The 25,008-nt window shown below is 63.3% G+C and overlaps 1 protein-coding gene across 2 annotated transcripts in view; it reads right to left on the bottom strand.

Moving 5' to 3' along the window:
- MYO1F (myosin IF) overlaps positions 1-25,008 on the bottom strand; it is a 52,193-nt gene that overhangs the window by 15,502 nt on the left and 11,683 nt on the right. For both annotated transcript variants that reach the window (XM_075903171.2, XM_075903173.2), the window contains exons 2-15: positions 23,603-23,740; positions 15,296-15,385; positions 13,573-13,667; positions 10,784-10,871; positions 9,547-9,636; positions 7,821-7,952; positions 7,329-7,463; positions 6,406-6,538; positions 5,728-5,924; positions 4,255-4,335; positions 3,694-3,780; positions 3,275-3,361; positions 2,627-2,794; positions 156-241 (exon numbers count right to left, since the gene is read on the bottom strand). In XM_075903171.2, coding sequence (XP_075759286.1) covers positions 156-241; positions 2,627-2,794; positions 3,275-3,361; positions 3,694-3,780; positions 4,255-4,335; positions 5,728-5,924; positions 6,406-6,538; positions 7,329-7,463; positions 7,821-7,952; positions 9,547-9,636; positions 10,784-10,871; positions 13,573-13,667; positions 15,296-15,385; positions 23,603-23,740 — 1,607 coding nt within the window. The remainder of the gene's footprint in view (positions 1-155; positions 242-2,626; positions 2,795-3,274; positions 3,362-3,693; positions 3,781-4,254; positions 4,336-5,727; positions 5,925-6,405; positions 6,539-7,328; positions 7,464-7,820; positions 7,953-9,546; positions 9,637-10,783; positions 10,872-13,572; positions 13,668-15,295; positions 15,386-23,602; positions 23,741-25,008) is intronic.

Here is a 25,008-nt window from a genome sequence, read left to right as displayed (position 1 = left end):
GCGTCCAGCCAGCAGGCCAACAAAGGGCCGACCCGGGGCAGGGCTGCTCGGGGCCGGGGGGAGAAAGCCCTTGGGAAGGCCAGGGCGCTGCACGGGGGGGCGGGGGGGAGCCCCGTGCTGTCCCCGGTGGGGCAGGGCTGGCCGGTGGCACTCACTGCTCGCTGCTCTGCATGAGCTCGATCAGGTCGGTGAAAAGCACGTCCCGGTTCCGCTCGCAGAAGCCGTTCACGTCGTAGGAGACCTGGGGGGGAAGCCGCCAGTCAGGCGGGGGAGGGGCCTCTCCGGGCGCAGGCGCCCCTGGGGCGTTGGCAGAGGCTCATGTGGGCAGTCGATCGGCCGGGAGCAGCTCTGGCCCTTCCTGCACGGGCCCCAGGTCCCTGGCGGCTGCAGCTGGTGGGGGGAGGCTCCCGGGCAGGCTGGGCGCGACCCCCGGGATCAGGCTTCTGAGGCCAGGCCACGGCAGCTTGGCCGAGTCCCTGCCTAGAGGCAGCCGTGTGCTCAGGGCACCCTAGGGGTGTGTCTCCGCCGTCCCCCGGGACGAGAGCGGTACGTTCCCCACCCCACGCGCGTGCAAGCGTCGGTCTCACGCCCCACGCACTGCCCTGGCCCTCAGCACCCTCCTGCCTGCAGGGCGTCAGCCCCCGTGGGCCGGGGTGATCCCCATTTTCCAGACGGAGAATGGAGGCAGAGGGCAGATTGAGGGATCCCCCCCGGCGGCGGGTGCCAGAGGCACGACCTAGCCCCAGCCCAGTGCCTGGCGCTGCAGCACCGTGGCACTCACCTGCGGAGCCAGACGCCGGACAGACACAGGAGAGAAAGACAGCTCGCGCCGGGACAGCGTCTCCACTGCAGCCCCCTTCCTACCCGCCCCGTGCATACGGGGTACCCACGCCGTGCGGCCTGTCCTGCAGCTAACCCTGCGCTCTGCGGGTGAGCTGCGTGCCTGCCTCTCCGTGCCGCATGCTCTCCTGCGTGCCTACCTGTGCAGCCTGCTCTCTCGTGTGCCCCCCTCCCCGTGCTGCATGCACTCCCCCATGCCCACCTTCCTGTGCAGCCTGCTCTCCCGCGTGCCCCCCTCCCCGTGCTGCATGCACTCCCCCATGCCCACCTTCCTGTGCAGCCTGCTCTCTCGTGTGCCCCCCTCCCCGTGCTGCATGCACTCCCCCATGCCCACCTTCCTGTGCAGCCTGCTCTCCCGCGTGCCCCCCTCCCCGTGCTGCATGCACTCCCCCATGCCCACCTTCCTGTGCAGCCTGCTCTCCCGCGTGCCCCCCTCCCCGTGCTGCATGCACTCCCCCATGCCCATCTTCCTGTGCAGCCTGCTCTCTCGTGTGCCCCCCTCCCCGTGTTGCATGCTCTCCCGCGTGCCTGCCTCCCCGTGCCGCGTGCTCTCCTGCGACCCCACCTCCCCGTGCCGCGTGCTCTCCTGCGACCCCGCCTCCCCGTGCCGCGTGCTCTCCTGCGACCCCACCTCCCCGTGCCGCGTGCTGTCCTGCGACCCCGCCTCCCCGTGCCGCGTGCTCTCCTGCGACCCCGCCTCCCCGTGCCATGTGCTCTCCTGCGACCCCGCCTCCCCGTGCCGCGTGGTCTCCTGCGACCCCGCCTCCCCGTGCCGCGTGCTCTCCTGTGACCCCGCCTCCCCGTGCCGCGTGGTCTCCTGCGACCCCGCCTCCCCGTGCCGCGTGCTCTCCTGCGACCCCGCCTCCCCGTGCCGCCTGCTCTCCTGCGACCCCACCTCCCCGTGCCGCCTGCTCTCCTGCGACCCCACCTCCCCGTGCCGCCTGCTCTCCTGCGACCCCGCCTCCCCGTGCCGCCTGCTCTCCTGCAACCCCGCCTCCCCGTGCCGCATGCTCTCCTGTGACCCCACCTCCCTGTGCCGCCTGCTCTCCTGCGACCCCGCCTCCCCGTGCCGCCTGCTCTCCTGCGACCCCACCTCCCCGTGCCGCCTGCTCTCCTGCGACCCCGCCTCCCCGTGCCGCGTGCTCTCCTGTGACCCCACCTCCCCGTGCCGCCTGCTCTCCTGCGACCCCGCCTCCCCGTGCCGCCTGCTCTCCCGCGACCCCGCCTCCCCGTGCCGCGTGCTCTCCTGTGACCCCACCTCCCCGTGCCGCCTGCTCTCCTGCGACCCCGCCTCCCCGTGCCGCCTGCTCTCCCGCGTGCCTTCCTCCCCGTGCCGCCTGCTCTCCTGCAACCCCGCCTCCCCGTGCCGCCTGCTCTCCTGCGACCCCGCCTCCCCGTGCCGCCTGCTCTCCCGCGACCCCGCCTCCCCGTGCCGCGTGCTCTCCTCTGACCCCACCTCCCCGTGCCGCCTGCTCTCCTGCGACCCCGCCTCCCCGTGCCGCCTGCTCTCCCGCGTGCCTTCCTCCCCGTGCCGCCTGCTCTCCTGCAACCCCGCCTCCCCGTGCCGCCTGCTCTCCTGCGACCCCGCCTCCCCGTGCCGCCTGCTCTCCTGCGACCCCGCCTCCCCGTGCCGCCTGCTCTCCCGCGACCCCGCCTCCCCGTGCCGCGTGCTCTCCTGTGACCCCACCTCCCCGTGCCGCCTGCTCTCCCGCGTGCCTTCCTCCCCATTCCGTGTGCTCTCCTGCGTGCCCGGTGCCATGCTGGGCAGTGCGGCCCGGCCGTGTACCTTGCCTGCGTAGTGGTGTATTACAAAGCCCGAGTTCCAGCTGTTAAAGTGCTCGTGCGTGCCCACGGCGGCCTGCAGCTTCTGCAAGAGGGTCTGGTCGGCCCCTTCCCCCTTGGCGTGCATGGTGGCACAGACGTCGTCCAGGACACTCATGATCCCAGGAGGATTCTGGGGGAAAGAGGCAGCAGGTGGACGTGGGCCCCGTGTTCGCTGCAGCACTGGGCGGCTGCCCGGGGTGGTGCAGGGCAGGCAGGGACCACACGGCGGTTTTGACTCGCTGGTGGCACCCACTGGGTTATACACCTGGGCTTTGCCTTCCCAAGCCACCAGCCTGGCCCCGCCCCCAAGCCGCCCTGAGAACGCCTGCTGTAGGAATACTGGGGAGTGTTACTGCCCCCAGTGCCCTCCCTCTCCATGCTCTGGGGCCACGTGCCACCCCACCTCCCTGGGATGCTGGGGGGAGGCGGCTTGGCTCCCATAGGGCGGGGCCTAGGTAGAAGGGGCGGGGCTAGGGGCGGGGTTGGAGGGTTGCCTCCCCAGCTCAACCTTCCCCCATCGCCCATGGTTGTGCATCTTCCCCAGGGAGTGTCTCAGCCAGCTGTGAGCGCGGCCCCTCCCCCCGCGGCCCCCGCAGACCCCCCCTCTTACCAGCTTGTTCTCTATCAGGTCACACACCACTTTGTTGTTGAAATACTGGATGGGGGTCCACTTGATGCCCTCCTGCACGTACTCCTCCTGCAACAGACGAGAGCGGCCCGGCCGCTGGGCAACAGGCGTTTCCTTCCTAGGGCGCGAACCACCTGCCGCCCGAGTAGGCCCATGCGCCTGCCTCTGGGCCCTGGGCTCGCTGCAGATGCCTTCGGAGACGTGGGCCAAGCTTTGCAGCGGGGCCCCGGGGAAGCCCCGAGCCACACGCAGCCCAGCCGCTTTCCCACCAGGGGAAAGAAAAGGAGGTATGCAAATGAGGCAGTGCCTCATTTGCATAGACCCCTGAGATTTCCGAACCTGCAGCCTTACGGGGTGTCCCTGCCCTGCCCCCGCGGCGCTTTGCCCCCAGGCCACAGTACCTGCTCCGCTTTCAGGGTCAGCTCGATGAAGATCTGCTGCAGCTTCTCGTTCACAAAGTTAATGCAGAATTGTTCAAAGCCGTTTTTCTACCGAATGGGAAAGGAGAGAAAATGGGATCCCAGCGGGGGCTGGGCAGGTCGCTCCGGGGCCATGCAGCCAGCGAGCCGGGCAGCGCCCCTGTGAGCAGCTGGCCTCCGCCTGGGGGTCTCCCTCGCTGGGCCGGGGCCCCCCTGCGCCGAAGCGCTACGAGGCCCAGTCGGGGGAGGGCGGGCAGCTGGCCGGGTGCTTCATGCAGAAGGGTCTGCACGGGGCTGTGGGGGGCGCGGGTGCCTCACAGCCGTGGGGCTGACCCCCGGCAAGCACAGGTCGGTCCCTGAGGAGCAGGGCGCTGAAGACGAGCCCGGTGTTGGGCAAGTGCCGCGGAGGAACCTTTGGGTTCTGCTTCCGGGGACCCCGCTCGGCAGCGCAGGCCGCGAGGGGCCCCTGCCCGTCTGGGCTGTGCCGCGCGGAGGGATCCCGCCTGCGGAAGGGGCTGGCCCCCCGCTCAGCGGGGCGCGTACCTGGAATATTTCAAAGCCGTAGATGTCCAGCACCCCGATGCTGTACTCCTCGTGGGGCTTCTGCATGGCCCGGTTAATGGACTGCGGGCGGGAGGAGGGAGTGAGCCCGGCGCCCCTTCTTCTCGCTCCCCTCCCGCGCCGGGCCCTGGCCCTGGGAGCCACCAGCCAAACCCAGCCCCTGCCCACCCCACACCCTGCACGAGAGCCCGCCCGGCGACCAGGCCAGACCGGAGTCAGAGCCAAGCCCACGCAGCGCAGGCACTCGCCAGCCCATGGGCCCTGGAGGGGGGATCGATGGATCCATCTGTCTGTCCCCATCCACCCCGTCTGTCTGTCTGTCTGTCCCCATCCCTCCCCGTCTGTCTGTCTGTCTGTCCCCATCCACCCCATCTGTCTGTCTGTCTATCCCCATCCCACCCCATCTGTCTGTCTGTCTGTCCCCATCCACCCCATCTGTCTGTCTGTCCGTCCCCATCCCACCCCGTCTGTCTGTCTGTCTGTCCCCATCCCTCCCCATCTGTCTGTCTGTCTATCCCCATCCCACCCCGTCTGTCTGTCTGTCTGTCCCCATCCACCCCATCTGTCTGTCTGTCCGTCCCCATCCCACCCCGTCTGTCTGTCTGTCTATCGCCATCCCTCCCCGTCTGTCTGTCTGTCTGTCTGTCCCCATCCCACCCCGTCTGTCTGTCTGTCTCCATCCCACCCCGTCTGTCTGTCTGTCTGTTTGTCCCCATCCCTCCCCGTCAGTCTGTCTGTCTGTCCCCATCCCTCCCCGTCTGTCTGTCTGTCTATCCCTATCCACCCCGTCTGTCTGTCTATCCCCATCCCTCCCCATCTTTCTGTCTGTCTGTCTATCCCTATCCACCCCGTCTGTCTGTCTATCCCCCTCCCTCCCCATCTGTCTGTCTGTCTATCCCCATCCCTCCCCGTCTGTCTGTCTGTTTGTCTGTCTGTCCCCATCCACCCCATCTGTCTGTCTGTCTGTCCCCATCCCACCCTGTCTGTCTGTCTGTCCCCATCCACCCCGTCTGTCTGTCTGTCTATTCCCACACACCCCATCCATCCACCCCTCCCTCCCTCTCTCTCTCTCTCTCTCTCTCTCTCTCCATCCATCCCCTGGCACTCGGGTGCCAGCCAGAAGCCCTGCCCCATGCTCAGACGGGGTCAGACAACGGGGCCGGGGGGGGGACCGGGGAGGGGAGCTGCTCCCTGCCGAGGAGGGAGGGCTGCTGCAGGCTGCGGGGTGAGGAAGGCCCATCGCACCCCTGCCCTCAAGCGCTGGGGCGGTGTCGGGGCGGCTGAGGAGAACCCGGCCATGGATCTCTTTGGGCCCCGGCTGGTGACCTGGGAAGCCTGCAGCCAGCCCTGGGGAGAGGGGCCTCGGTCTCCAAGGAGGCTGGTCCCCAGCCAGGCTCGGAAGCGCCTGCGATTTCCCGCCGGCCTGGGGCCCTGGGGCACTGCTCAGCCCCTCACCTCCACGAGGAAGTCGAAGACCCGGGCGTAGAGCCCTTTGGCCAGGGCGTCGCGGGTGTAGGACGCCTGCTCCACGTTGAGGGTCACGGTGATGGACTCCGACCGGCCGCCCCATTTGCTGTCCATCTTCCGGCTGGTCAGCTTGTCGTTGAGCCGCTCCCGGTCAATCCCCAGCAGGTAGGAGGGGAAGGCCAGCACTGGGAAGGGTGTGAGAGTCAGTGGGTCAGTGCCCCGCCCCCCCGCCGCTGCTGGGAGCCAGGGCACAGCCAGACCACGTGGACGGGGGGCTGTGGTGAGAGAGGGGAGGGGGGTGCCGGCTTCTATTCCCACTTCTGGCAGGGCAGCTGGGCCCAGCAGGATTCTGGCTCCTATTCCTAGTGCACCAGTGACATGCTCGGTCCCCTGCCTCTCTCTGGGCCTCAGTCGCCCTGTCTGTAGAATGGGCACAAGGAGCTGGGCCGTGGCTCTGCTGTGCTCGGAGACCTGTCGTGCGAGGAGCTGGCCTGTAACTGCCCAGCATCTCCTCTTGGTGCCACTGACTAAAACAGCAACTTGAGGCACTCAGGGTCCGTCTCTGACTAACTCCAGCCTGCACATTACAGGCAGCTGCCTCCGGTTCTTCCCTCTGGGTGGGGCCGGGGGCCAGGGGCTGGGGGCCGGGCCAGGCTGGGTACTCACAGTCGGGGCTGTCCACCTGCGCGTAGTTGCCCTGTTCTCGGAAGCTGATGTTGCCCAGATGCAGGATTCCCGCCACGATCTGCAACACCAGCTGCTGGTCCTCTCTGGAGATGCCAATCACGTGCATGGCGTTCTGGAGGGCAGACACCATCTGTCAGCCTGCGGCCCGGCTGGGGGGCTGGGGGCTCTGCCCGTCCGTTTATTCCAGGGACATTTGGGACACAAAACCACCAGCAAAACCCAATCCACTGGGAACGTTTCTGCAACGGGCCCTTCGGCCGGGAAAACATTCGAGACTTTTTGTGGACAGTGAGGGGTTGGGAGGCGGGGCCGACCCGCGCGTGTTTTCCAAGGCCAAGAGATGCTGCCCGAGAAGAAGGCAGCGTCTATCTAGTAGGGAACAGGTGACAGGGACAAGGCCACGAGCAGCCCTGCCAGTGTCCTGGAAAGGGGTGGGACGAGAGAGGCGAGGGGGCGGCAGCGCACTGCGCAATCGTGTCTGGTTATCTTCGAAACGCGCCACAGGCAGAGCGGCCAGGACGCCGCCCAGCATTCGGGGCACCCTCCTCCGAGGGGCACCCTGACGGGGGGAGGAGGGCGACGGGCACAGGTCTGACGGGGACGGCGGAGGACTGGACCGGTGCCCCGGAAGGCCCCTTCCTGTGCCAGGGCAGGGATGTAGCCGAGTCGACCTAGCAGGCCACGGGCCCCTTTCGGTTGCCATAGGAACAATGGGGGAAAATACAAGATGGCAGCCCCACTGGCTCAGGGATCCCAGCCCATGTCCAAGCGTCCCCGGCGGAGGATGGGCGGGGAGCCCAGGCTGTCTGCTGGAGGCCGGGGCCGGCCTTCTGGGGCAATCTGACTTCCCTCCTCCGGCCGGGCTGTTGTGAGCGCACGCCCCCCGTGCCCCGGCCACTCACCATGGTCTCGTGGAAGTCGCTCCGGTCGTCGGTGCCGTCCACCTTGTAGGTTTCAGACTGGTTCAGGTAGTAGTAATAATCGGGGCTCATGACCCCCAGGTTCTGCTGCTGCTCTTGGGAGGCCCCCTCCAGGAGCTGCCGGGAGAGGGGCAGGGCGAATGCTGGGCTGGGGGCTCCGGAGAGGGCCCCCTGCCCGGCAGCCCTGGGGCAGTCTGTTCCCCTTGAGCGCCAGGTCCCGCTCAGCACTAGTGAGCAGGCGTGCTACAGCCCCTGTAAGCCGGGGGCACGCTCGCTCCTTCCCAGGCAGACACGGACACTCCCATGCACGCCCACACACGAATACGTGCAGGCTTGTGTGCACACTCGCCTCCTGGCACAAGGCTGACACCCTTAGGCAGTGACTTGTGCGCACTGACGATGTGCACTGTCACACTCCCCCCGTTCACACTCGCACGTGGCGCCGTGGCGCACCTGCCCTGCTCGGGCCGGTACCTGGTAGTAGATGTGGAAATTCCTCTCGCTCTCATTCTGGTTCACCACCCGGGACTTCTCCAGCAGGAAGTTGGAGATCTTCCCCCCGTCCGGCTCGCCGCCCCGGCTGAACTGGATTTCAAAGTATTTCCCCTGCAAAGGGGGGGGGGGCGTTTCAGCCGTGCGGCAGCAGCACTGCTCTGTGAATCCAGCATGTCGCTGCAGGGCCTGCCCCCAAGGGAGTCTTCCCCCCCCGTCCCAGGCCTCAGGCTGTCTCCTGTCACTGCCCGCTCTCTGGGGGTCTGGCTTCCATGACAAGTGCATCCGACTCCTTCTAGGGTGGGGGTGGGGCACCTCTTCTGGGCGGGGGGCCACTGACCCAGAGACGAGTCGGTCGGGGCCGCACGCAAACCCCCCAAGCCCCTTACCGACGCAGCCCCGGACTGCGGAGGAGGAAGACCTCCCCACGTTCCCCTCACACCAGAGCAGTGTTTCGTAAACGTTTTAAGACTGAGGAACATGATGGTTTTTATGAGGAACATCAAGGATTTTTTGTTGAGCAAAAAAAAAAAAAGTCAGTGGGGGGTGGGAAGGATCGGGGGAAAGTTATTGCGCAAAAAATAAAGGTTGCCTGCCCCTTTAAGGGCGGCCATTTTGAATTCTGTTCTCCGCGGCACACCAGTGCACCGTGGAACAGTTTGAGAAACTGCACCAGAGCCTGGGGGGCCATGCGGTGGGGCAGCCGTGGGGCGGGAGTACACAGGCTCCCCCATGTGGAGACGGGGGCTGAGCCTTGGGGGCCAGATCCAGGCAAGCTGGGGGCTGCACCGAGCCCCAGGCCTGAGGTTCCCCACCCCTGTTCTAGGTTCTACTGTGAAACAAATAATAGTACTATGGAGACCTGGGCGCAAGAGTTCGGGTTTTGGGTCATCTCATAGGAACGGCCAGACTGGGTCACAGCAGCCCAGCATCCTGTCTGCTGACAGTGGCCAACGTCAGGTGCTTCAGGGGGACTGAACAGAACAGGGAATCGTCCAGTGATCCTGCCCATCCCAATCCCAGTTTCTGGTAAACAGAGTCTAGGGACACCCGCCCTGCCCATCCTGGCTAACAGCCACTGATGAATTTATCGTTTTAGAACCCTGCTATGGTCTTGGCCTTCACGACATCCTCTGGCGAGGAGTTCCACAGGTTGACGGTACGTCATGTGAAGAAAAACTGCCGTTGGGTTGTTTTCAACCTGCTGCGATTAATTCCCTAGTTCGTGTGCTATGGGAAGGAGTAAATAACACTTCCTAATGTACTAGCTCCACACCAGTCATGATTGCATTGGCCTCTGGCCTATTCCGTCTCTTTTCCAGGCTGCAAAGTCCCTCTCCTCAATCTCTGGCCCTTTCCTGTCCCTTCAGGGTTCTGTTTCCTTCCCGTCTCCGGGCCCGACCCTCAGGGGCGCTGACCTGCCACAGTGACCATGTCCATTTAGATGCTTCCTACAAGCTGATCCCGCTCCAGGCCACACAGCCCACCCCCGCCCTACCCAAAGCCAGCCTCCCAGCCGGCTGCAGCCCGAGCCCGAGGCCCTGCTGCGGGGGATGAGGGGATTGAGGGTGGGTCCCAGAACTTGCACATGCAGCCTGAAGGAGAAGGGCCCCATGAAGCCGTGGCCCCCTGGGGCCGGCATGTCTCCCAGCCTGCCCCCTCCCCTGCCCGGGACACCTCGCCGCGAGGGCCGGCCCTGGGGACTCACGAAGCGGCTGGAGTTGTTGTTCCGGACGGTCTTGGCGTTCCCGAAGGCTTCCAGCAGCGGGTTGGACTGCAGGATGATGTCTTTCACGTGCTGCGGATTGGGGAGGAGGCCGGGCAAGTGAGACGGGGGCCGGGCCGGCGTGGGGGGCACAATGGCAAAGGGTGACTGCAAGCGGCCCAGGGCGCACTGGGTAGCCGAGGGGCAGGGGAGGCGCGAGTTCCCCGCACGGCTGTGGGTGGGGGGCGCTGTGCAGAGAGAGCAGAGTCTCCGAGCCCCCGGTCGCCTGCAGGCAGAGTGGAGCCTGGGCCCCCTGGAGCAGCGCCTGAGCCGCTCCCGCCCGGGCTCAAAGCCACCTGGCTCGGGCTCGATCCCGCCTGCGGGTGTTGCTCTCGCTCTCGGCACAGATTTGGGGTTTCCGGGGCTGCGCCGGGGCAGACGGGCATTTTGCAATGTCAGGCGCTGGCACCGCCGGCTCTGTTGGGCTGTGCTGGGAATTGCCGGCCCCCCCGGGAGCTCTGGGCTTGGAAGGGCCAGTCCCGGTGTGGCTGGTTGGAAGAGGGAGCGGGGCTGGTGCCTGGCGTGTGCTGTCTTGCCCTGGCCAGCCTGGGCCTCGGGAGAAGGAAGAGCTGCTCTCGGGCCGGGAGGAAGAGGGTGCAAAGTAGGAGAGTGAAGAGGGAGGGAGCACAGGGATGGGCGGGGGGGGGGGGGTATTGAGGCAGAGCAGAGGCACGGAGGGAGGGAGCACAGGGATGGGGCGGGGGGGGGTATTGAGGCAGAGCAGAGGCACGGAGGGAGGGAGCACAGGGATGGGGCCGGGGGGGGGGGGTATTGAGGCAGAGCAGAGGCACGGAGGGAGGGAGCACAGGGATGGGGCCGGGGGGGGGGGGTATTGAGGCAGAGCAGAGGCACGGAGGGAGGGAGCACAGGGATGGGGCCGGGGGGGCGGGTATTGAGGCAGAGCAGAGGCACGGAGGGAGGGAGCACAGGGATGGGGCTGGGGGAGGCATGAGGGTGGGGGAGCACAGGGCTGGGCCCGGGGGGGGCGGGTATTGAGGCAGAGCAGAGGCACGGAGGGAGGGAGCACAGGGATGGGGCCGGGGGGGGGGGGGTATTGAGGCAGAGCAGAGGCACGGAGGGAGGGAGCACAGGGATGGGGCCGGGGGAGGCACGAGGGTGGGGGAGCACAGGGCTGGGCCCGGGGGAGGCACGAGGGCGGGGGTAGGGCGGGGAGCCGTACCTGCACTTTCTCTCCACCGCCCGACACTTTGGAGATGTAGCCCATGATGTATTTTGCTGCCACCGTTTTCCCAGCCCCGCTCTCCCCGCTGCAGAGACAGGCAAAGGGAAGGGGGTGAAATCACCTGCCCAGAGAACCAGGGATCCGCGGGAGGCGTCACCCACCCGACGCCGCTCGGGGGCCCAGACAGGCGAGGCCTCACTCTGCCGCGGACGGACGCCTGCCCCTCGGCCGGGCACTCCTCTCCCAGCCTTTGTACAGAGTCTGCAGCCACGTGGCACAGGGGTTGCCCAGCACAGAGGGGCCCAGCGCTGCCTCAGGGCCGTTCAGCCCCCGTAGTACAAAGGGTAAATAATTCCCCCAGGGGAGACCGGCGGGGTCCTCTGGGCCTGGCGCAGGGAGCTCCTGGGAAGCGACTGTGGGAAGGAGTCCTGCAGACAGGGATCTAGGGTCAGAGTGGGCCACAAACTAAATAGGAGTCAGCAGCAACGCTGATGCAAAAAAAGCCAACGTGATTGTGGGCTGCGTTAGCAGGAGTGTGGTGAGCAAGACACGAGGAGTCGTTCTTCCGCCCTGCCCTGCGCTGGTCAGGCCCCAGCTGGAGTCTTGTGTCCAGTTCTGGGCACCGCACTTCAGGAAAGATGGGGAGAAATTGGAGAGTGTCCAGAGAAGAGCAACAAAAACGATTCAAAGTCTAGAAGACACGAGCTATGCGGGAAGGCTGAAGGAATTGGGTTGGGTTGGGTTGGAAAAGAGAAGATTGAGGGGGGACATGAGAGCCGTTTTCAGGTATCTAAAAGGGTGTCACAAGGAGGAGGGAGAAAACTTGTTCCCCTTGGCCTCTGAGGACAGGACAGGAAGCAAGGGGCTCAAACTGCAGCAAGGGAGGTTTAGGTTGGACATTAGGAAAACTTCCCGCCTGTCAGGCTGGTGAAACACTGGAATAAATTGCCGGGGGGGGGGGGTTGTGGAATCTCCAACCCTGGAGAGATTGAAGAGCAGGTTAGACAGACACCTTGGGGGATGGTTCTGGGTCTGGCCGTGAGGGCGGGGGACGGGACTCGATGCCTCCTGAGGTTCCTCCAGGTCTAGTGCTCTGTGACCTTGCTGGGTACCGGAGGGCGGGGCAGGGTTGGGTGGTTCCCGTCCCTGCGATAGGAATGGGGGGGGGGGCGGAGATGTGCAGACACATTGATCCACGGCTGCCCGTCTCTGTGGCAGGTGGGCTGGCAGGCAGCAGGATTTCAGGGCTCCTGGATTACTCTCACTTGTGGTGCCTGGTCCCAAAAGGGCCGTCTCTGGGCTTGCCCAACATCCGGGCAGCTTCTTTGCAATTTTCTAACAGGCACCGAATGCTGCGCTCAGATTCAGTACCCCTGGGCTCTTCTCCTGGCTCTGCCACTGACCTACAGGACGGACCTTGGACAAGTCATGGCCCTCTGTTGTGCCTCAGTTTCCTCTCCCAGCCTTTGCCTGGCTTGTCTGCTTGGACTGAAAGTCTTGGGGGAGGAGGTAGGAACTCTCTTTTACTAGGTGCATGCACAGCCGTGTTCCCTGTGAGCTGGGCGGCCACTCGAGAGATTCCAATGCCACCCAGCTGATGAAGAGAGTGCCCAACGCTGGGTTTTGTGTGTCTACTGTGAGTGCACATCCGCACACATCTGGAAAAAATTATTCCACACGCCAATGGGAAAAAATCTGCAGCTGGAAGGAAAAGATTGGAGGGGACATGGACGTGCAGCACCTGGCGCCATGGAGACGAGCTGTGATCGTGGTTGAGAGTAAAGTGTGAAAAGCGGCCGTGCAGTGCTGATCGGGCAGAGGACACTAGGGCTTGTCTCCATGGGCAGGGTTAGCCAGCGACACCATTGAGTAGCCCTGTCAGACGCCGTCACCCGCACGCAGCAGTTTGAGTGCACACCACAGCTGACCCTGCTCTAGCTTTCCTCTAGCCTGCTCTCTTTGAAGAGGAGGGGTAGGATCGCGGGTGTAGAAACGTGGTGGCGGTGCACACACCGCTCAGAGCGCAAGGGAAAGGAAGGACGGGAGTGAGCGAGGGCAGAGTTACGTGGCGGGTTTGTGGAACCCTTTCCTAGCCCGGTGTTGTGTTGCTTGCCATGTGCTCCCTGCTAGGCTTGCAGAATCCAGGGCATCAGGCCTGACAGCTGCAGGGTAACACGTGTGACTCCAGATTACAGTAAACTGAGTTTTAAAGACACATTGGATTTTTTTTCATATTTCACCCCTATGGGGCAGAGTTAAGGTTATTTGGGTGCCTTTGATAACAGCACTGAGGAATAACCTCACATTTCGATGGGGCTTTCCCTCCCTGAGCAACTTTGCAAATTACATACCTCCAGAACGCTTGCCCCACCCCGCCACTGCCGGCAGCTGCCTTTGCAACACAGCCACGCCGCAGCTTACCAGCGCACGGCAACATAGGGGAGGAAGTGAAGAATGCTGCACCCCGACAAAACCGGAAGAGGAATTTAGAGGGGAGGGACTGGAATTCAGCCAAGACCCCAGGTTTAACATCCCCAGTGATACTCAAAGTGGGGTGGAGTCTCTAATGACCCCCCCAGAGGCCATAACCCAACCCTGCTCTTCTGTTTTACTTCTTCCCCCAGTGGGGTCAGTCCAGTGCCACACTGACTGAATTGCTCATGCCTTCTCTGTGGGGCTCATATGGGGTCCTTGAGAAACAGAGCTGACCCTGTGCAGCCCCTGAGAACAACCCCCCTTGTCCTCCAGCCAAGTCTCCGTTATTTGGGAGTCTGCGTTCTTGCTACCTGATAATGACGCATTGGTTCTCTCCGTCGATCATCATGTTCCGGTACATGTTGTCGGTCAGAGCATAGATGTGGGGCGGATTTTCATACTGAGCCTAGAGGCCAACAAACAATGGGACTGATGGTTACTAACCACAGCACAGAGCCTGAGACACAGGCCAGTAAGCAGAGCTTTCCCTGGGAGGATAAGGGACAGACATCCTCCATCTCCCTTCTCCAGTTAGGCACCCAAACAACCTTAACTCTGCCCGATAGCAGTGGCAAGTGGTAACTATACAAGTGTGACAGTTGCATTTAAATGCTTGTGCTTCCAGATTATAGTCAACTGATTTTTAAAGACACATTGGAGTTTTTCAGATTTCCTCCCTACAGGGCAGAGTTAAGGTTATTTGGGTGTCTTACCCATGAATTTCCCTCTCTTAATAGCTTTGGGTTTCTTGTAAGTCTAATCTTAGCTCTGAAGTCCCTGGGCTTCTGAAGTTGGTTTTTGGAATAAATGCAACTTCTCAGTAATGTTTTTTACCCAAAGTTCATAGAATCATAGAGCTGGAAGAAACCTCCAGAGGTCATCAAGTCCAGCCCCCTGCCCAAGGCAGGACCAATCCCAACTAAATCAACCCAGCCAGGGCTTTGTCAAACCGAGACTCAAAAACCTCGAAGGATGGAGATTCCACCCCCTCCTTAGGGAACCCAGCCCAGTGCTTCACCACCCTTCTAGTGACATAGTTTTTCCTAATCTCCAACCTAGACCTCTCCCACTATAACGTGAGACCGTTGCTCCTTGTTCTGCCATCCATCACTACTGAGAACAGCCTTTTTCCATCTGCTTTGGAAGCCCCTTTCAGGAAGTTGCAGGCTGCTCTCAACTCCCCCCTTACCCTTCTCTTCTGCAGACTAAACAAACCCAAATCCCTCGGGATGTGTCTACACTTGCAGCCTAATTCGAACTAGGGCTGCAAATGTAGTCATTCGGAATTGCAAATCAAGCCCTGGATTTAAATATCCCGCGCTTGATTTGCATCTTCCCAGCCGGGCGCCATTTTGGACATTTACAAGCCTGGAATAACTTCCTGCGTCTACACGCGGCAGTGAAACGGGCGTTTGAAATAAAGCCCTATTTCGAACTACTTGTTAAACCTCATCGCAGGAACTAGAGCTTTATTTCGAACGGCCGTTTCACTGCCACGTGTAGATGTGGGCAGTTATTCCAGGCTTGTACATTTCAAAAATGGCGAAGATGCAAATCAAGCGCGGGATATTTAAATCCCAGGCTTGATTTGCAATTCCGAACGCCTCCATTTGCAGCCCTAGTTCGAATTAGGCTGCTAGTGTAGACATGCCCTCAGTCTCTCCTCGTAGGTCATGTGCTCCAGCTCCCTTATCATTTTTGTTTCCCTCCACTGGACCCTCTCCAGTGCGTCCGCATCCTTTCTATAGTGGAGGCCCAGAGCCGGACACAATACTTGGACTTGCAAGTTTAACGCAGGGTTTGTTCAGAAAGAAGTACGGCAGTTACCTCTGCGGCCCCTCGAGCTGGCGAGAAGACGGACGCCTAGGGAGCTGCCCATAGTCACCCAGCAGGTCATGGAGCAAGTGGGGACCAGACCCTGGCCTCCTGCCGCCCTGCCCGAGGTCTCAGCTAACCTAACGCGGGGCCCTGCCAGCTAGAAACGTGTGCGCGGCTGGCACATCACCAAAGGTACAACCGGAGTCGCCGCCTCACCGCTCCTTGGTACAGCTCGATCTCCCGGTCCGTGAAGTAAGGCATCTGCTTGAAGGGGTTGACTGAGATGAGAACGGAGCCGATGTAGGTCTGAGCGGCTGGTTAAGGGCGTCTGCCTCCTTGTGTTTCTCTGTGGGAGCCTGCTGAGGAGGCTGCGCTGCCCCCACATCCCATGCCGAATCCCAGCCGCGGTGCCCCCGGGCTTTGATCCGCTAGCCGGACTGGCGGTCACGCCGCAGGAGATCGGGCACTGGACTACGGCATGGGCGGGGGGTGAAGGCCCAGCTGGCCCAAGCCCCGCCCCTTCCCCCCAAAGCCACACCCCTTCCCCAGACCATGCCCCTTCAACCACCTCCCCCCCCCAACCCTACCTAACCCCAGCCCTCAGGCCTGATCCTTCCTGGCCCCCTGGAGGACGGGGGCTGCTGCACCATCGCCCCAGCCCCCAGGCAGTTTTGGGAAGGCAAAGCCTCCCCTGGCCCACATCACCCGCCGCCCCCGGGCCAGGCCTGGTGCAAGGCGGTTCTTCCTCTCTCCAGACTCCCCTAAGGACGCAGGTGCCGAGTCTTTGCCTCCCATCCAAGCTGCCTTGGAGCTTTCTGCGGCCTCTGACCGGCTGAGAGCCCAGGCCAGGCCTGTGGAAACAGCGGCTGCCCTGCACCGTCGGGTGAGGGGCTGCCCCTGCCTGCGGCCGCCAGCACCTCTGCCCTGGGCGGCTCGGAGAGGCAGCGAGCTCGCAGCAAGCAAAGCAGCCGCCGAGCCTCCGTGCCGGGTGCTTCGCGGAGCGGAAGGACACTCCCCAGCACCGCTTGGGCGGGGCGCAGCCACGGTGCCACGTGGCGAGGCAGGAGGCTGCCCTGGCTGGAGCACGAGGCGGGATGGCGCCCGCTGCTCCTCCTCACGCCATTGACGTGCACCCTCCCTGCCCTGGGCCTTCTGCAGCCTCTCCAGCCGCCCGAGTTCCTGCCCTCCTCTGCGCGTGTTCCCAGCCAGCCCCACGGGCAGCAAACCCGCCTGCACAGCCTCGCTGGCCTGCACTGCAAACCCCACGCCGCCGACGCTGGGGAGAACGGGATGGGCCCGCCCCTCAGCGGGGGTAAACTGAGGCAGGGAGGGTGGCTGAGTGGGGGGAATAGACCCTTCCTTGTGCAGTCGCAGCCCGTGGTGTCTGCCCGGGGCAGAGCGAAGGTGGAGGCCCCTGCACCCCAGAGAGGAGTGGGAGGGCAGGGCGGGGGGGGGGGGCGGACGTTGTGGCGGGAAGACACAGGGTTAGCACAGAGCTGCGACGCTCCCTTCCCTGAGACAGCTGCTGCAGCGGGACGTGGCCCCTCATACCCACTTGGGGCAGAGGCCGGTACGGCCCGTCCCCAGGGAGCGGGGGCCGCGGGGGGCCGGCCAGCCCCTGGAGAGGGGACAAGGCGGGGCCGAGGTGGCGCAGGGCAGGTGCTGGCGCTTCCTCTGGAATGCAGAAGTGCTCGGGGCTGAGTCATGGCCGGACTCTGGGTCTTCACAGCAGCCGAAGAGAAAAAGGAAGAGGGAGGTTTCTGGGGTTTGCGCTTTTTTTAAAAGGCCCGAGCCCAACGGGCGGCCCCTCCAGCCCTTCCGGCTGCTGCCGCAAGCGGAGGCGGTCCCACGCCGGGCTGCCAGAGCGCACAGCCTTGTAAGGACACGGCTGTGCTGGCGCTGGAAACCGCAGCCCGCTGGAGCGGAGCGACTGCAGCTCCGTCTGGGGCCCTTCCGGCGCGCGCTGCTCCCGGCATCGCCCCCGGGAACCCGACTCCCAGCCCCAGAGCCCGGGAACCGGCCTGGAAAGAGCTCGTTGCCGGCAGGGCTGGGCTGTGGGAGCCGAAGAAAGGCCCTGGGTGGCCACGAGGACGGGGCCCAGGGCCCAGACAGGCTGGTGTGTCTGTGGGTCAAGCTCCCTTCTCCTCAGGCGTCAGGTCACGAGGAGTCTGTGCGCAAGGACCCAGCCATGCAAAGCGCCACGCTGCCGGCTGTGCCCTGGCCGCTGGAAGGCGCTAATTAACCCCCCAGCGCGGGGCTGCCAGCAACGGGACTGGGAGGGGCGCTCCAGGCCCTGAGCCCCCCCTTCCCCAGTGCGGTGTCCCGAGGAGACAACGCCAGGGGCGTGCGGGGCGCAGGAGGGTTCTGGAGCCAGAGCCTGGAGCAGCTGGCTGCGTAGGGTCCCCACAGGCCTGCTGGGCGAGGGACGGCGGCGAGGCGGGTCAGCCAGGGGCATCCGAGCTGGGGCAGCAGGGGACTCAGGCAGCTCAGCATCCTGGGGCGAAGGGTTCGCGGGCTGACCGCGCGCGGGGGGAATAAGAACATCAGAGCGGCCAGGCTGGGTCGGAGCAAAGCTCCCTCCAGCCCCGTGTCTGGTCGGCCGGCAGCGGCCAACGCCAGGCGTCCCGGAGGGAGTGAACAGAGCAGGGAATCTTCACGGGACCCGTCCCCTGTCGCCCGTTCCCACCCTCCCTGCCAGCCTGGCTCACAGCCGGCGGTGGACCCGGCCTCCCGGAACGTGTCTCGCTCTGGGGTGAGCCCTGTTCTAGTCTAACGGGTGCCCAAGTGGTGCGGGAGGCTGGAGGCGAGGGCTGGGGCGCACGGGCAGAGCTGGAAAAGCAGGGGCGGGGGAATTGGGGAGCGGCGCAGAGGGCTGAGGACTCAAAAAGCAAGGGGTGCCACAGGGCAGGGACCGAGACGCATCAGCGGAGCTGCAGCCAGGGTGCCCATAATCTGGCCAAAGCCTCCCCCCATCTTTCCTGTTTCACCCCCTAACCGGGGTGCCCGCTACTTTTTCTCCATCCAAGTGTGGAATAAATTTTGTTTTGTGCACCGAGAAATGAGTGGGGGGGCACCCGGCTGCGGGCACCATGTGAATTTCTCCTGGGCGGCTGCCCAAGTGCTCAGCCTACAGGGAACCCTGCCTCCCCGCCCCCGCAGCCCCTCGGGTGGTTACCCTCATGTGCCAGAGGAAGCGGAACAGCTGCAGCTCCTTGCACCTTTTCCATCACTCCAGGAAGTGCTGCCCTGCCTGGCTGCTCTGTGGCCCCCTCGCCGCCGCCCCCCGCAAAGGGACTGTCCCGGAGAAGCCCTGAGCCTGCCCAGCTGGAGCTGCTCTCTTTGCTGTCCCGTCCCGTCCCCCCGATGGGGATGATGGAGAAATGGCAGCGACCCGGCAAGCAGCGCAGGCTGGGGGCACCCGGGAGGCTCGCAAAAGCCCCAGTTTGAGAAAGCATCTGGCTGGAGCCCTGGCCAGGTGCAGAGAAGCAGCGATGGAGCATTGGAGAGGCCTCAGTGCAAACCACAATTTCGGCCGCCACTCCGCCGGGCCAGGGCAGGAGCCGGGGGCAGGAGGCAGGAGGAGGGAGCAGGAGCTGGGGGCAGGAGCTGGGGATAGGAGGCAGGAGCAGGGAGCAGGAGCCAGGGGCAGGAGGCAGGAGCAGGGAGCAGGAGCTGGGGGCAGGAGCTGGGGATAGGAGGCAGGAGCAGGGAGCAGGAGCCAGGGGCAGGAGGCAGGAGGAGGGAGCAGGAGCTGGGGATAGGAGGCAGGAGCAGGGAGCAGGAGCCAGGGGCAGGAGCCAGGGGCAGGAGGCAGGAGGAGGGAGCAGGAGCTGGGGGCAGGAGGCAGGAGGAGGGAGCAGGAGGAGGGGGCAGGAGCTGGGGATAGGAGGCAGGAGCAGGGAGCAGGAGCCAGGGGCAGGAGCTGGGGATAGGAGGCAGGAGCAGGGAGCAGGAGCCGGAGGCAGGAGGAGGGAGCAGGAGCTGGGGGCAGGAGGCAGGAGGAGGGAGCAGGAGGAGGGGGCAGGAGCTGGGGATAGGAGGCAGGAGCAGGGAGCAGGAGCCAGGGGCAGGAGGCAGGAGGAGGGAGCAGGAGCTGGGGGCAGGAGGAGGGGGCAGGAGCTGGGGATAGGAGGCAGGAGCAGGGAGCAGGAGCCAGGGGCAGGAGGCAGGAGCCGGGGGCAGGAGCTGGGGATAGGAGGCAGGAGCAGGGAGCAGGAGCCAGGGGCAGGAGGCAGGAGGAGGGAGCAGGAGCTGGGGGCAGGAGGCAGGAGCAGGGAGCAGGAGCCAGGGGCAGGAGCCGGGGGCAGGAGGCAGGAGCCGGGGGCAGGTGCTGGAGGCAAGAGCCAGGCCAGCGGAAGCTGTCAGCCATGGGCAAGCGCAGTCCACAAAGAAACGCTGAGCTGGGGGCTGGTGGAGAGGGGATCAGGAGCTGGCCTTGGAGGCTCCGTGCTCAGGCTGGGGGTGAGGCAGGGGCGCATCACAGGGAAAGAGCAGCACTTCCCCCCTGGAGCTCTCCGGGGAAATCCTGTCCCAGGACCTGACCGGCAGCAGCACAGAGGCCAGGAGGCAGGATCTGAGAGGCACCGTGGAGCTGAGGGTGGCTACCTGAGGTTGCTGCTCCTTTGGAGGAGAACAGTAGCCAGTGGGGCTGGCGGCGCTCTGCCAGCTAGCCGGAGGGCGGCGCGGCGCACACGTCCTGGGCTGTTCGCGGCTCGGGGAGAGGAGCGTGTTCTTGGTGCTTACACAGAGAACAGCCGAGAGCTTAGCCGGGCCAGATTCCTTCTGGAACAGTGCGGCTGAGCCGTGGGCCTGCGGTGCCAGAGACCTGGATTCCGTCCTCCCCTCGGCCCCGGGCTCCCTGATCTGTAAGGTGCAGGGAACGGCCCTTTCCTGTCTCAGAGGGAGCGACCGGAAGGCCTGCTCATGCTCAGCTGTACAGGTGCCTAGTCAGCAGCGGGTGAAATGGACGAGCCTGGCTCTCGTGATGCCCTCCTCCCAGCTCAGCGCACCGAGATGAGGGGAGCAGAAACATCTCCAGCATGTAGGGACCGACTGCAAAATCTACCAGGTGGCGCAGGGGGGCAGGGATAGCCCCTAGGTCCAGGCCCAGCGGGAGGGTCGGATCTTGCCAGGTGAGCCCGTCTTCCCGGAGATAAGGGCACGTGGAACCGGGACGGTTTCCTTCAGCAGCTGCCACGGCACCTCGCAGACTCACCATTTCGATTTTGTAAAGATAAAAAGGCTTTGCTGCTTCCTGACGGCGCTGGGTCCGGCCGCAAGGGCGGGGACTGGACTCGATGCCTCTCGAGGTTCCTTCCCGCTCTAGCGTTCTAGGATTCTCTGACTAAATACAGAAGGGGTGGGATTCTCTCTTGTCCTGTGCTGCATTTACACCCGTGCAATGGGAGTGCAACACCCAGCCATTCTGTTTGGGAACACTGTACACCCCTTGGCTCCGTGTGAACAGGGGCACGAGTCAGAGGGTGTGACGTAGTGGGGGTACCTGGCTGGTTTCTATGCTGCTGGCTCTGGGGTAACCCCCACTGGCTGCCGTGGGTACCACGACCCAGCAAAACAAAATGAGTCACTATGCAAACCAGTATGGCCAGACACCCCCCATGGAGAGGAACAAAGGAAGGTGGATGCTGCCCTGGCTGGGAGGCAGGGCTGGAAGAGGGTGAGTTAGTTGCTGGCTGGAAGCAGGGAGGAGACAGCCTAGGGAAAGGGGCTGGAGTTTAGGGGCCCAGTCTCCCTCATCTCAAAGGGGCCTGAGGCATCCTAGCCCAGCTCTGTGACCAGATTCCATCTGTGCTGTGCTGTATCCTGGAGAGGCAATAAACTTCCTCTATTCCACCGGCTGGTGCAGTCTGTTTGTGCCATTTCGGGGTGCAGGAGACGGGGGACCCCCAACGTGCCATCACAGAGGGTAACACCCAAGTGGGTACACACTCTCCGGACTGTAAATAGCTGTTAAATGGCAAGGTTGTTGGTGGTGTCTAACAACCGTCCTGCTGCAGTGCTGGGAAGGGAGGGGAGCCAGGAAGTGAAACTGGCCAGCAGAGATAGCGTGAATGATATCAATATCTGAGCAGAGATATCTGAGCAGAGATAGCGTGAATGATAGACAGGCACATGGGTTTCAGAGCAGGGTCAGGAGGTGGGAGCAGGTTCCACTATGCTCCACACTGCACAGTCCATGCAAATCAGGGGGGCAGTGCAAGGCAATAGGCAGCAGGTTTAAAACAAACAAAAGGAAGTTTTTCTTCACCCAAGTCACAGTCAACACGTGGAACTCCTTGCCAGAGGATGTGGTGAAAACCAGAATTTTAACAGGGTTCAAAAAAGAACGTAGTAAATTCATGGCGGTTAGGTCCATCAGTGCTGATTAGTCAGGATGGGTAGAAAGGGTGTCCCACGCCTCAGTTTGTCAGAGGCTGGAAATGGGCGACAGAAGAGGGAACACTTGATGATTCTCTGCTCTGTTCACTCCCTCTGGGGCACCTGGCAGTGGCCGCTGTGGGCAGACAGGGCCCTGGGCTGGTCTGGCCCGTCTGGCCGCTCTGATGTTCACTCGCTGGCCTATGCCCCAGGTATCCCAAGGACGCCTCTCTGCCATGCAGTCTGACTGGCAGCTGGATTCCTGGGCGCAGGGTCCTGAAATCACGGCCCCAGGCACACAGCCAGCCTGGGCAAGGGCCCCGCACGCCGGCTCCCACCCAGGTTCGGAATTCTGCCTCTCCGCCTTGCTTTCCTGTGAGACGCCCGTACTGAGCATGCCCGAGCAAAGCCAGCTCGATGCAACCCGGGCATTCAAGCCAGCAACCGAGCGCAGGGGCGCAGCTGGGGGCCTGTTGTGCTTTTCCCTCTGCTGCTGCTGCTTAAATACTCCGCCTTTTGTCACAGCAGCTTGGCTCTCGGCTCCAGCCGGCCTGGCTGTGCTTGGCGGCATCGGCTCGCACCCTGCGCCCTCAGGCCGGCCCCGCGGGGAAGGTCAGACAGAGGCGCACACGTAAGAGCCCCTTCTGCACGCTCCCGTTTCCAGGGGAAGGGAGGGGGCGCTAGGGCTGATGGGAAACTGGGTGACGGTTGTGACAACAGGCACTTTCTGCAGCAAACTATTCCAATTAAAATGTCTCCGGGGGGTGCAGTTCGGGGGGGCTGGGCTCCCCGGCTCCTCGAGGGCGAGGCCGGACTCCATCTCGCATGGCGCGTGGCCGCCAGGGAGTCCTGTTTGCCAACAGGTAGAAAGTGGTGCACCATGGGAAGTTCCTTGTGTGCCTCTTATGGCCTGCCAAGCTCTCCCGTAGGACAACATCTCCCAGGATGCTTTGCGCTCTACCTGGTTGGTAAGAGGAGGAGAACATCAGGAGCCCCTGGCTGCAATGCATCATGGGAGATGCAGTCTGGCCAGAAAGCACAGCTGACGCAAAGAGAAGAATGGGAGCATAAGTACTCAGAACCACAACTCCCATGAGGCACTGCTTCCTCCGTGGGAATTAGAATAGTTTGGGGTTTGGCCAAAATGTTTCACCAAACATTCAGATTTGCCCTGCCCCCATTTTTTGACCAATTCTACTTTTCCGGGGGGGAGGGGAGTGAGGAAGAAGCTTCGTCCCTTGGGGAAAAGGCCTGGGCCGAAGGGACAGTTCCCAAAGCTCTGGGCTCTGTTTCCCACAAGCCGAGGCCGGCAGGAGGACGTGGGGCACCCTGCATGGCCAGTGCACCAGGCAGGGAGGCCAGGGGTGTCTGAGCCCTTCCTGCAGCTCTGGGGCAAGGGGGTTTCCAGCTGTCCCTGGCCTCCCCGCTGACCCTGAAGACTGAAATCCCCGGAGCGCTCCCAGTGCCCGAGGGGCCGAGCTCTTCTGGAAGTCCAGGCGATCGCTTTGGCGTGTAAATGGGAGCCGAGTTCTTCTGAAAGTCTGGCTCTGATTTGGAGCCCTGAGCCCTTTGGAAAATTCCGCTCCTAGAGGCCTGGGGTTTTTTACATGGGTCCATTCAGCCTTCCAGAAACACCAGGTGTCATTGCTAGAGCCCTGCAAATCCACCGGTATCCGCATCCGCCCATGTGAGTGCGGATAACCACGGGCCACTTTTGTCGATACGGATGCGGATACACATTTTGCATCTAGAACCCTGCAAATCTGCAGAAACTGGCTTTCTAGCCACAGGTCATTTTGGCAGATGCAGATACCCACTTTGTATCCGTGCAGGGCCCCCGCCATTGCAGGAACGTCCGTACCCGGGGGGAGACAGCATCTGGTTTTGCATCTGCACCTGAAAAGGCCTGAGCCTCAGGCTCATGGGGGACTCCCTGCGGCCCCTACGACAGCAGACTATTGGGGATGATGGATCCCGCATCTCCCACCCAGGAAGGCCAGGGATACGGCTCCATCTGCCTGGAGAGGGCAGATCTGGACCTGACAAAACAGACTCCTGAGCTCTGAAAGGCCCTTCGGTGCGGTGTCTGGGGTTCATTGAGAAGCCTCCGCCTGGTGCCCCCAGCCCGGCCCCCGGAAAGGATACGAAAATGTAATCGTCCATGAAGCGCTTTTTCAGGTTTTCCACGATCGCATCCTCGGAGATTTTGGAGAGAAGGACCATGTCGTCCACGCCGCTCTGCTTGACATTGTGGCTCTGCCAGTGAAACCGCTCCTTGCTGCCCTGGGGAGGGACAGGAGAGAGTCACCGCACGCAGCAGCGCCAGGGAAATGCTTTCGAGACTGCGGCGTGGTCCAACACACAGGGCTTGAGCCTGGAGGACAGGACCAGGCGGGGCTCTGAGCCATGCTCAGCCACCGACTCACCGTGTGACCGGTGTGCCTCAGTTTCCCCACATGAAGAATAATGTCCAGGCCCCTTTATAAGGTGCTTGCAGGTCCCAGGGGTTACCTCAGAGCCAAGTGTCATTATTATTTATGGAAAAACTTAAACAACCAATAGTCTGGTAGCACTTTAAAGACTAACAAAGCCTGGAGATGGGTTTGCCCACGGAAGCTCACGGTCCCACTTGGCACTAACTCACTCTGCCGCTATTAAAGGCCGGTGGCTCTGCTACTAGACGACAGTGAAGTCAATGGAGCCGGGCCGATCTACAAGAGCAGGGAATGTGACTCTCCATTGAAATCACCCCTCCCCCACCTGCCTGGCCCGGCTGGTGTGGCAAAGATCCGCCTGCCACTTGCGACTGTCAGCGTGCCGCGAGCAGCACCGGCGCGTGGACACAGCACGTTGGGGCCTGGCCCGGGGGCTCAGGGTTTGCCGCGCGCTGCAGCCTCTGCAATCCCAGAGCCAGGCTCCCTCCCACGGGGAGGCCCAGCCGCCCAAAGAGGAATCCAGGGGGAACAGACGTGTTCTAGGTTGGGTCCCCCCCAGCGCAGCCCAAAATCAGGAGGAAGCAAGCGGGGCATAGACCTTAGCTGGGCAAAACTCCAGGACAAAGTGTGAGCCGGAGCCCAGCCAAGCGGAGAGCTGGCCACGTGCACGGGGTGCCCGGCCGATTTCTGGGACAATCCCGGGAAACCCAGCCAGGTGGCAAGCGGCGACCCTGGCTTGGCCCACTTCCAGCCCGTGGTGCCGTGTCAAATCTCATCCCACTGACAATGCTACCGAAGACCAGTCTCCCAAACACAAATACTTCCCCGGAGAGCCCCGATGGCCTGCGTGCCCCACATCCTATGTCTGCACCAAGGGTGGAAACCGATCTCACCCCTCACCAAGGCAACCCAGCCACACTGCAACCGGCGAGTCCTGCCTCAGTTTCCCCTGATTGTCCCTGGGGCTGCCTGGGTTGTCCGCCAGCTCCCTGTGGCCCAGATCACCAGCCTTCTCAGTTGTTTGGGAAAGGAAATGTGTCCTCCTCCGAGTCCAGTGCACGGCCCACGCGGGGGCCTAGTTCATTCATGCAAAAGCGACAGGGAGTCCTGTGGCAC

Source organism: Pelodiscus sinensis, chromosome 32 (assembly GCF_052426305.1).
Source record: "Pelodiscus sinensis isolate ZL-2025 chromosome 32, ASM5242630v1, whole genome shotgun sequence".
NCBI lineage: Eukaryota > Metazoa > Chordata > Testudines > Trionychidae > Pelodiscus > Pelodiscus sinensis.
The sequence above is the reverse complement of the archived record's forward strand: the minus strand, read 5'-3'. Positions and strand labels throughout refer to the sequence as shown.